The sequence below is a fragment of the Pelodiscus sinensis genome, chromosome 11, assembly GCF_049634645.1.
Source record: "Pelodiscus sinensis isolate JC-2024 chromosome 11, ASM4963464v1, whole genome shotgun sequence".
NCBI classification, from domain to species: Eukaryota; Metazoa; Chordata; order Testudines; family Trionychidae; genus Pelodiscus; species Pelodiscus sinensis.
Window position 1 is genome coordinate 29,311,082 of NC_134721.1, and position 12,481 is coordinate 29,323,562.

At 34.4% G+C, this 12,481-nt stretch overlaps 1 protein-coding gene and 1 long non-coding RNA gene across 4 annotated transcripts in view; one reads left to right on the forward strand and one right to left on the reverse strand.

Annotated features, from left to right (window-relative positions):
- CACNA2D3 (calcium voltage-gated channel auxiliary subunit alpha2delta 3) overlaps positions 1-12,481 on the reverse strand; it is a 755,257-nt gene that overhangs the window by 36,464 nt on the left and 706,312 nt on the right. Inside the window, exons 32-35 of one of the 3 annotated variants that reach the window (XR_001368709.3) lie at positions 9,285-9,330; positions 7,697-7,772; positions 2,786-2,838; positions 1,144-1,199 (exon numbers count right to left, since the gene is read on the reverse strand). Coding sequence is in view for 2 of the 3 variants with exons in the window: in XM_075938900.1 (XP_075795015.1) it covers positions 1,144-1,199; positions 2,786-2,838; positions 7,697-7,772 (185 nt within the window). In the remaining variant the exon portion in view is untranslated. The other 2 variants (XM_075938900.1, XM_075938901.1) reach the window with 2 other exon arrangements.
- The window catches only part of LOC142830934 (uncharacterized), a 48,003-nt gene that overhangs the window by 6,696 nt on the left and 28,826 nt on the right, over positions 1-12,481 (forward strand). The gene's annotated exons all lie outside the window — the stretch shown is intronic.

Consider the following 12,481-nt stretch of genomic DNA (forward strand, 5'->3'; position numbering starts at 1 on the left):
CCCTCATCCTAGGTGAGTGCCTGAACCTCTAGGCTCCTGGATATTAGGAAGGGAGGACAACAGAGTCAAGCCAAGATCAAGGAAATGCAAAAGGTGAATGAAAACTTAAGGGTACATGTGCACTCCCTGTCTTAAATTGTGCTTAGAATAGAGAATGTTTTTAAGTGGTATAGTGACAAAAATTACTGATTGCAATAAGCAGTTTAATAACATTATTTTTACTAATTACAGAGTAATTTTTACTAATTACAGAGTAATTCTAAAGTATCAAAAATCATTTAAAAATACGTGTAGATCAATATTTGGAATTTTCATTTCTGCAGGAAATTCTGAGATTCTGAAATCTGTTTTCATTTCGACTAAGAAGATGATAAATGGCAAGTTCCCATGAAACACAAATGATGATTTTTTTTTAAATTTCTGGATCCATAAAATCTCAACATTTGCTTCAACTTTGTTAACAGTTTCATAGTCTATTAATTTCAAAAATAAACTAAAATTTAAGATAAAATCACTTTGAAACAGCAAAAAATCAAAGCACTCTGTTCTGACAAGGTCAAAATAGAATATTTAGACCTTATCAAAATGCTTCTTCCTCCTACATGAAATTGTCAAACTGACATATTCCCACACAATGTCTTAATTTTGATTAAATAGTATTTTCCAACAGAAAAAACATTCAATCAGAATTTTTTACCAGCTTTATACAATATGTGCTATAAACAGAATGAGACTAATGATGATGCTTGAAGCAGGAATTTTTTTTTTGTTTTTGAATGTAGAATAGCAAAAATATAGAACAGGAAAATTCATTTTGTTTCGCTGTATTCAGTTTTCTGTTAACAATCATTTCCATAAAATCATCTTCAATGTTATTTACATGTCACCTGCATTTTAAATGTTGCATTTATGCTAATATGCTATAATTTCACTGCAGCTTTAAAATATACATAGGCATATATAAAATAACTGAATTCCAAACTATCCCAAGGGCTGAAAAAATATAATATTGACATGACAGACAATATTTACTATTAGCAATATTAATAGATTTTATAAAACACCGCAAGTATTTTTTAATACTAAAAGTGAAAGCAAATCTAGAATGTTTATATTAGGGCCATAATCACAATTTACACGTACCTTTTGCTGTTAAATCTGAGTGCCACCAACTGCACAAATTAAATTCCACCAGGAACCTAAAGAAATTATCAAAGTGTTTCATATTATTACACAAAGAATTTTCAAAATATTAGATCTTTTTTCCATCTTTAAACTGTCAGTACTGTAATGCCATTAATCCTATTTCAAACAAAAATAAACAAGAAACTGAAGTTCAAGCTGCTAGCATAACCCCTGAGTTATCTTTTGCTATTGTTATATTTTCATTAGCCTTTATCTTGCCAGTGAAAATTTATTCTGAAATTAACACTATCAAGATATTGTAGGTATATTATTTTATAATCAAGAGCTTTTACATGGGAAAGCTCATTAATATTGCCCATTCATGGTAGCTACAGCAATTTTACAGTTGACCATTATTTATAGGTATTCTTCACCATAGAGAATATTTTGATTTTCTAGTAAAAAGCCATATGGTAAGAACTTTCCTGGCCATGACACAGAAATACAAATGAAATACTTTCTTATACTTATTCCAGGATCATAAATAATAAAATATTTTACTTTTTGTTGAGAACAGACTTGATTAACAGGTGGTTAACTAGTTTTTGTTTGTTAAGAGAGAGAGAAAATACACAACCCCATGAAAATACACTGTATGTCTACTATTAAAAAGTCAACTGAAATGTATCAGCTTTTATTATAAATGTAATTAATATGAATCCAAAATGCAAAGCTAACTTTAATGGACAAAAGACTATGAATTAAAAAATTCAAAAGGGGAGAAATGGGATTATTGCATTTTTTTTAATATTGTTACAACCAGCAACAAAATTTAATTTGTAAAATAATTTTTTTCTGATATTTACTTGGAGAGATGCATTTAAGATTCAATTCTGCAGAATGCTACCTGCCATTTAATTAGAACTCCCAAGATAGTACTTCAAGCTGTCTTTTACAAAAGCTCGTATTTTTCAATTAAAACAAAAACATTATGAGAAAAGATTGCTTCCTATTTATGGCAAAATTAAATTAATGCTGCATTTGAGCTGTCTGAAAAGTATAATAATAAAATACACAGGTTAGGATATACTAAGTGACTAGATATTTTAAAATTCTCCTTTCTTTTGTGGGATTCTTTCTCATGGTTTTTTTTAGGCAATAGGTGCAATTTCTCTCAAAAATCATGCCCTCTTTTGCATCCTCTATGCTCATTTAATTGTGGCAATTAGATAAAGTCAATAATTAAATAACATGTGACGAACACACCTTGACTGGCATACGTTTGAAGAGATCCAATTTATAGAATATTTTATGAAATCATGAAATAACACAATGAATCACTAAGACAGTTTGTTCTCTTGACTACAGCCCACCCAAGCAGCACTAAAACCAGCCAGACATTCATGTTAAATTTAACAGTAACCACAATAATAAATTTGATTTGCGTACTGCAAGCTGTTAGACTGCTAAGCAAAGACATAAGGATATAAGTGACAACCATGAATAACTTTTTAAAAGTTGAAATTATTTATAAATGTTGTAAGACTTATGTAAGAAATTTAATACTAAAGAAAAAATGTTATTGAATTAATAATTTTAAAAATTCAGTATATAGTACAAAGTATAAATATTCTTTGAATTCTTGACAAAATTTACTTACACGACAAGTTCAGTCATTATCCATTTTACTGCAGCAAAGAAGGCATTATAAGGCTGGAGAGAAGCAACTTATTTAATAAAAAGGTAAAGCATATAGTATTTGTCCCTTAACTGAAGGCTTTATATAAAGACAATAATATTTGAAACATATGGGTATCATGTCGAAAAGTAGCAGAACTTTATCTAGGAGATTAAAAAGTAAGATACTGTATCTCAATGGCAACATTTTAAAACATTCAAACTACGCTGTCATGAAATGTGCTTTACAAGTAAAACAAACATGATCCAATGCAAGAGTTATCATTGAGAAACAAGGAACTTCTGCAAATGATACTTAAATATTTTACCTCTAGGGGCTACTATTTCCTAGGCTAATATGGGGGGAGTAGTACTGATAGACTGCTTAAGTGTTTTCAAACTGTAATTCACTGAGTTGCCTTCACAACTTAAATCTTGATTCCTCACCTCATAGCCCTTCATTGTAATTGTGGTAGGAAAACTGACACAGCTTGAATTTACTTTCGCTATGTGAAGTCATCTGTGCCTTTCTGAAAGCTCAGCACTAGGGAATATATAGAGTGTTAAAATATTTATTATTTTCCTATATTTTGTGGGAAATAAATTAAGCTAATACTTAAATTATTTTGAATTAAGTAAATTGATACTTTGTAATCATGGTTTATCATGTTTTATACATTTTCAATATTTGACATAAAATAATAATAAAAATATTCATTTTACGGTAATGCAGAATAAAAGTCTCAGAGGGGTAGCTGTATTAATCTGTAACTTCTAAAAAAATCGAGTAGTCCTTGAGCACCCTAGAGACATTCTTTCTGTGTGTCTCTCTCTGTATATGTAGTATCATGAGTATTTGTGAGCAATACCCACTCAGATTAACTGAGGAAGTGGGTTTTGCCCAGAAAAGCTGATGATATATATATTTGTTAGCTTCTGAGGGCATGTCTACACAGCAGGGCTGAAGCCGAAATAAGCTATGCACCTTGAGCTAGGTCAGTCAATTGCATAGCTTAAATCGCAATAGCTTATTTCAGCTTTTGGCACTGTGTACACAGCAGGAAATCCAAGAAAGGCCACTCTTCCTCCAATTTCCCTTTCTCCTCATAAAATGAGGGTTACAGGAGTCAGAGTAAGAAGTTCTCCAGCTCAACATGACTTTGACATTCCGTTGAAATAATTGCTTTTGGTGTAGACCCAGACTATGTTATTTTGGAATAATATTAGCTATTCCGAAATAACACTGCTTTGTTGACATACCCCGTGTGCTAAAGAACTACTAGTTTTTTCCATGCAGAATAGTTAGCTTCCCAAAATTTGAAATACAGAAGACTATCCTCTCATATATTTGTGCACAAATCTTTCAGTACTCTTAGATGTTTTGAGTTCCTCTTTGAAATGCTAGAGTATCAAGGTATTTAGCATGTGCATAACTTTGAGAATATATGTAGTCCCATTGACTATAATGAAAATACTTGGATGCTTGAAGTCATGCATATGCTTAAGAACCTTGCTGAATCAGCACCATATTAAGGTTCCCATTGGAGTAACATCTGGAATACCTACGCACAATGGAAAAAGAATGGAATGTCATCTTAAACTGTTTTATTTCTGATTTCTGGCAAGTGAGGAGGATGTTTAACTAAACAATGCCATTTTTTAAGAGCTTGGGGTTATGTTCTCCCCTAGGCATATGCTGTGCAGAGAGAAACAGAACAACCCTAATCATACAGAGGATGCTATATACAGCATTTCCTCTCTCAGGGAAGGGGAATTTAAGATACAATTTATATGACTTATTGCAGCTTTGAGCAGCAGTAACTTCCCAACTGAAGCTTTCAGAGACTACAGAGGGGGTTTTGACACATGGCTGGTCAACTGCAGTATAGTGTATCTGCCGTCATTGCTAGAATGAGCTACTGAAGTGATGCAGAACTAGCAAGGACTTTAAAAATAACCTGACATCAACATGATCTTGAACTGTGGACTGATTTATTGGAAAAAATGAACTAAATAGATAAGTGATGACTAAAGGGGATATGATAACTCTCTACCAGATCTAGTCAGAAAATAAAATTTCCATTCAGTGGGAAATTCAGACATTTCAAGAATTGTTTGATTCCATAGCTTCTCTCTTACCCCCCAAATAATCTGAAAATATTTTATTCTGAAAAAAATGATATTTTTTCTATAATGTTGAATCACAAAATTCAGTATTTTAATATAAAATAAATACATGAATTGAAATGTTCCAATATTACCAGAACATTATTTTAAAAGTTCTGAATTCAGATATTTTGATGCTATTGGAATTTTTCTATATAGTGAAAATGAAACCAGAAAGGCAAAGTTATTCATTTAGATATTTTCCTTTTGAAAATTTCATAGCAATTGACGCATTTCCATGAAATCTTTGATTTAACTGAACTGCATTTTCTGATCGAAAACTTGTTCTGACATTTAAAAAAAACACAGCTATACCGACTGCTGATGCATCTGAAAGATGCTAGCACGAAAGAGGAAGAGGAATACTTTAATGTTATGATTTTGCAAAGGGATCCATCTGGGTGGCCCTTATTCTTGTATAGGTCTCCTTGTAATATTTCTTTATTAGTGTGGCTCATTAAGGTATCATTTAAAGTTAGTGGGTGAAATTAAAATAAAGCAAAATTAATCTGAAAACCAGGAAAAAAATCTTTATTATGAGATCTATTTGGCTGTGGAAGAAATAGCCCCCTAAGGGAAGGGCCAGAAATCTCATCACGTGAGACTTTTAAAACAACTAAATTTACTGTAGGAATAATTCCACATTGTCAGAGAGATAGACTAGGTGATCTATATGTTTCTTGTCCATTTCTAACCATTATTATTTTGATTCTATGGTCTATAGGTGTATTCTATAAATCCTGACTGTGCTCCCACTCCTGTTTTGTAGAGTCGCTCCTTTTAGGGAATTATGTGGTGGAACACTGTCTCTTTAAGACTTGTGCATATTGTAATACTAGTGTTCTGCTTCTACACTATTTAGACTATACAGCCCTAAACTTTCAAAAAGGCCTCAAGACTGGTCTTGCCTGGACTTGAAACTGCCCACATGTAATTCGTAGGTAGGAATTTAGCACATATCTGAACATGAACTGTATGTTTATGTGCGAATTGTACTGTAAGGTGCCTAATAAAATAAGAGTCATATGTGCAAAGCTGTAGGCCAAGACACGAATATGCTGCTTTTAAAAATACAGCCCTAATTTTTCAGTATAAATTGTATTTATGCTTTTATTACAATCATAGCAATTACCACTTCAGCAGTGACAAAATAAGCTTTGCCCATCCTTTAAAGCGTAACTGATGCAAATCCCTTCTGAGAGTCCAAAAAAAAATGGCTATATTTGATAGAAAATGTTCACCACATGTCTTAGTATATGGCACAATTTTCCAAGAAAGGATTTTCTTCCAATATGCCCAGTGTGACCAGAAATAGGGAGTAATGAATATGTCTTGTAAAAAGGCCTGCTTTTGAGACATAATTTTTGCATACCAAAGAGAAACAGTATAACTCCACATTCTGGCATGCTGATCCAGACTGAACTGACCTCTCACATCCTCCCCCCGCCCCCAAATATTTTTGATGTTTCCCTATTACTATTACTTTAAAGAGATTTTTACATCTTTCTTGCCAATCTGAGTCAAAACACGTTATAGCATTTAGCAGACAGTTTACAACTTGATTCTGAAAACACTAATTTATATAGCGCTATATATTCCTAATATGATAATAAGTGTTTCTAAGGTCAGGACATTGCTTAGAAATGTTGTAGGCTGATGTGTAGGGTAATTCCATATCTTCAGGTATTTAAAAATATGTGGGATCATACAAATACAAAAATGAAAATGTTGTAAAATGGGCATGTCTATTCAAGAAGCCATAAAAGTTATATACTGATATTGCAAAATTACCATAATATTATATATTTACTCAGCAATTTAAGAAATTATGCAGACAGAACTATTAGGTTTAGCATGTGTATCTGTACTCAGTAAAATCTAAAAAAAACCTGTGCAATAACTTTTTCTAGAATTCATGAAATCAGTGAATAGGTCCCTTCAGTTTGGGAATTATTTTGTGGCAGCCCTTATATATGGTTTTTTCATGCTAAATACTAACAAATTTAATTAAAACAATTTTGTAATATAAAATAGATAATTTAACTATTTACATCTGATTTAATATGAATAGTTTGTATTATAAAGCACCCTAAAATTATTAATTGCTACTCTGATCCTTCAATGACTAGGGATCTGCTCCAATGGAGCATTTGACTGCTCAGCTTCTCAAAGGCACAGGAGTCTGTATGCAGAACTAGTTACAGGAACATGGTTAGAGTGGTCAGTGGAATTCCACTTCAGAAAAATCAATCTGTTGTTCAGTTTACTGCAGAAGTGCAAAACAAGGTGCAGAAAACACTAACTTGCAGGCTTTAACAAAACCAACCACCCTATAATTAAAACCTCCCAAACCCCTTTTTAACAAATTATATATTTTAAACATCCAGATCTTTGCCTAAAGCAAACATTTATAGTTAATTTAGGAAGTTATGAGAGTAGGTGTTCATAATGGCACAAATAACATACTGACAGACCCTTAGCATTAGTGGTGCTAGTGGAAAAAGCTACCATATAAAGGTTTGATCCTACATATACTTAACAGTGAATTTTTTAATACAGAACCATCGTTCATATGGGGTGGAATGGTACGATAAATGTAAGAACTTTAATAGTTCCAGATAGCGATAATAGACTTGTGATATCTGCAATCAAAATATTACATGATATATTTGCAACAATTTTCTTGGTGATTTTATGGAAGGGTGCTCATAATGTTAACTATACTTACGTCCAGTAAGCTATGGGCACTGTCGCTACTCTCTTTGTTTGTTCTACACATGGCCTGGTAGTCATAAAGTGTAATTCTACAGAGAAGAACAGAAAACTGCTTGACTAGAAGAAGAAAACACACCGGAATCAAATGGTGAAATACAACAGGGCCTGCCCACAAAGTAGGCAGCAAAATAAAATTTAAAAGGGGGAAGAGGGAAGCAGGGTCATTAAAATACATTCCAGACAAAGGAGTATAAAGGCAAGAAACACTATAAAACCTTAAGGATTTTTTTTTATCAGGCTGTGGGACAAAACGACGGCATAGTGGGAAGAAGAGAAAATAGGGAAGGGTACACATACAGTATAACAGATGGTGCGATACACAATGCAAGAGAAAGGAGACTGTACATTGAACACAATGTGTAAACAATTAGATTTTCATTCTGAACTGAGATCTTCACATTAGGTCCAGAAGGGAAAATAACCTATGCATTTGAGGGGCTACTTGTGCCACAGTACTCTTGCGCCCTGAAAAGTGAAGGCAGACATTTCCTCACACCTAGAGAGCCCATGTATCACTTATCCCCACCAAGGGTTGTGGCTTCCTAAGAAGTGGGAGGTTGAAATTCAGTATGCGATCTATTTTGATGTTTCAACCAGCTTGAGTGCAACTGTGCTACTTTTTAGGAACGCAAAATATTCAAAAAGTATAGTACTTGCTGTAATAAACAACTGATAGAAACCTCCTCAGATGCATAGTCAATAGGAAGCTCCCTGTCTATTCGTTATTGTGCCCATTTTTTACATAACTGAGAAATGAATGTGAAGTACAGCATTCAGAGACGTGTGGAATTGTGACAATTCCTGTAAAACTGCGTCCAATGAATCAATTACACCCATCCACATAGATCGCTTTTAACATCTGTCAGATGAAATATTGCTTTTAATCTTCATTTAATAAGACATTACAAGTACAAATTAACAAAATTTATTAATATAAATTAAACATTCACTTAACGGTTTCATCATCAGAAGTACAAGAGAACAAAAGTGGATGTGAATGCTTATAAAAGCGTGAAAGGGGACTGCAGTGTTGTGTAACATTTGGCATGCCTCTGAGTGAAATTAAAAGCATGTGACACTCTGGGATTAGGCCATGGAAAGGATGCCACAGAGACATGTCAAAGCCAAAGAGTCAGTTAATGACATGCTTTTAAGGTCACTAGGAGGCATTCTGTGCCATCTACATGAAGTGTTTGCAATCTAAAGTACAAAATGTTGCAGTCCATGTTGTTATGCTATATATAGTTGGGTTAATCTAAATGTGTGACCAGAGCTGTCATTACAAGGGTTTAAAGAATCATCTAAATATTAAATATTAGTTGCATGGTATATTTCTTTCTGTCAGATAAATTTTTTGACTTGGTGGTTTGGATCCTGCAGTTTCAGCTAAACATTTGGTATGTGTTACGTTACACTATCTCACTTGCTAATTCTTATGTCCAGTAAATGGCAAGGAAGCCAGGGCAGTACTGACCTAGCAGAAGGAGGCAAATGGTAGACAAAATGCATACCCTATACATGGGTGTAGGTTAAACACTGACCATATTTGGCAGAATCACGCCCACAGCCAGATCCGCGCACACAGATCTGCCAAGACAAACAGAGCAGTACATGGTGTAAGTTGTGCTGCCCTTGTGGCATGCAGAAATACACCACTTCTTCCAGCTTTCCCCCTCCTCCCCGCTAGCCATGGTCAGAATGCAGACCCTGATAATGAACTTGTTATACTTTCCAAGTCTCTCCATCTCCTGTGTGTCACTGCTCTGTATCTAAGAACTGCACTGCTCTTATCCACCCCACTGGTATGAGCATGTGGTAAGCACACAGAGAAGAGCTGCTTACAAGATTTATTTGTTCTAAGCAGAATAGCCAAAGAGGTCTACTGAGTTTAAATGCCCACATTCTCCCATCCCCATTATCTGTTCTTATGGAGCAAAGTAGTGTTCAATTTTCAGTCCTTTCATGGTATATTTGAATATAATGAATAAGAGTACTGCAAACATGATACATGAAAAGGGCAATCATAGCAGATGAAGCTGGTAGTAGATGATATAAGAGATCTGTTAATCTGCAGATTGCTTTATCCTGCATAAAAGTTTTAATGGAATTATATTAATTAGGTACCACTTAAAAACATCTGTTATAATTATAATTCAGACTCCAGTTTTAAATATTGGCAGATGTCTTGAAAAGTTTCTTATTAATATCAACACTTGTAAATATTATGATTGTGTAAATGAAATTTTGTGTGTAGTTTCTTTACTAAACTTTCATTGATGAAGATTAATAAAAGATTGTAATATGAATTGAAACTAAAGTAAATTTTAAATACAAAATTTAACTGTATAAACCTTGGTTATATAGGCTCATTCTTGAGGCTTGTACTATTTTGGAATAATTTAAGGTTGCTCTTACTGTTTATAACACCTCAGTTAAAACATGCAGTTAAATTCAAATTTTACTTTACTGAAAAGCATGAAGTCTTATCTTTAAGGCACACAGAGAAAATTATAACAGAAAATTTAAAAATCATGGTGAGTATATAGCAAAATTGCTATTTCTGGGCTGGAGCTCCACAAATCCATATGTGCATGATATTGCAATGTGTTTATAGTTTTTTCTAAATATATCAAAGTATTTCCTGAGAGAAGATTCCGGTTATAGACGGAAAGTATAGGAAAGTCACTTACAAAACAGAAACAACGTATCCAGGTGGAAAAAAAATTGAACCACTCTTAAGGAAAGCTGCACGACAGACACAGATTTTCCAATAAAGGCCTGGAATAAATTCTGCTTTTGCGAAGGAAGTATTGATGTTGTTACAGTATGTGCTATTTAACAATGACTATTAAATCCTGCCATACATTATGTTAAGTGTTATGCTGCTTTTCAAAGGGTCTATTTCAGAGCTACTGAAAACCTGCATCTTTCCAAAGACAACATCAACAAAAAATGTGCAGATCACATAAGCAAAAGTATGACTGCAGACATCCTTATAAGATATGATTCTATACCAACAAAAGTCAATGTGAAGATTGCAGGAAATGTGAATGGCCACAGGACAATGCCCATTTTAGAATGAAATTTGAACACTGTGACATGTTAAAATAATTCAGGATTTTTGTTCAATGTTAGTATAAACAGATATTAAAGTTCAATACAAAGGCATTCAACAGCATTCACAAATTCAAATGCCAGCTCACTTTTATTCTTGAGAACATGTTAGAGCTCTAAGATTTTCTGCACTTCAAAGTGGCGGAAGACTTCTAGTGCTATTACTTGCAAACACTACTATAGTATGAATAGCCAAAGTCATGGTCCAAGATTCTGTAATGCTTCTGTGTAGAGTTCATATCTTATAGCATTATTTTAATGCTAATGTGATTCTAAGATGTTATAAAATAATTCTTTCCCTTGATATTTAGACAGATTTAACGAAATGTTGCAAAAAGAAAGACGTCTATTATTTCCCTATTTGAAGTGATTGTGTTGCTGTTTGAAAAGTTTGTGGCTACATGTATCCTGTTCAGCTGCTCATAGTTAAAGAACATGATAATTGCCAGCTTTCCCTCTGATCTAAATTTAAGACCATCTATTTTTCCCAACCCAAGCCTGATGTGTTCTTAGCATCAGTAGTTTATTCTTGCCAGAGATAACATGCCTGAGTCTTTATGACATCACTGTGCTGTTAACTGCCCACATTTCCATACTTTATCATCATCACTGAAGTCCATAGAACAGTTGCTTTCAAAATCTGATATGCGACAGACACAGACTATATTAATTAATGGAAAATAAATTGTCAACAGCTAAAGGTGCATCTCTGTTTTAGATAAACTTGGGGGACAAATCCATTTTGGTGAAACCTTTTTATAGTCAGTTTCCTGATATCATAAAATTCAAGTATTGCTCTTAACGATGTACTTGCAGTTGAGTAAAAAATCTGGTTAAATTAAATATTTAACAATTTAAGGGATCCTCTTTTCTCTCTGATCCCTATTATCTTTCTGTTGTTTGGGGATCCTACCCTTGAAGCTATTATTCCCCTTTAGAGTTCTGTCGCACTACAATTTTATGATTTCTCCCCAACATCCCCCGTCCTGGCCCAAAATCACTAGGTAGGCCAGTGTCAGTGCCATGCTTGCCTGTACCATTCCTATGTGACTTCCTATAGTGAGCTGTGCCTCCCTTGTAGGATATAGGCCTATATTGCTATGCATACACTAGAGGCAGATGGCTTCTCCCAGGTTATTTCTGGGTCCTCTTAACTCTCAGACCAACATTTGGCTGCACCCCCTCTATTAGGGATGCAACCTCAACACCGTTGATGCACACAGGGATAAGATTCCTGGCCCAGTCTCTTTTTTTTCTAGCCCAGTGTTTGATGTTCATACGAAGGTGCAATCACAGCAGAAATTACCTGCTGCCAGCACAAAAAAGCAAATCCAAATGGAGAGGATTTTTTTTAAGAACTCTGACTGCACAGGTGAGATGGGATTCTTGTGGTGGGTCTTTCTTCAGAACTAGTCCCTCCTCTCACCATTTCCTCCCATTGGAAACAGTCTTCCAGGGCTTTGTTGTAGCCATGGATAGGCTGGGGGGAAGGGGGGAAGAGTGGTGCAGACCTGGCATACAGTTCCCCAATGGTTGCCCCCCTCAGCAGTCCTGAAGATCTGTCATCATTGCTCCAGCAGGATGAGCATCTTTGGCCTTCAGTAGCTCACTGTCAGGCCTGCAG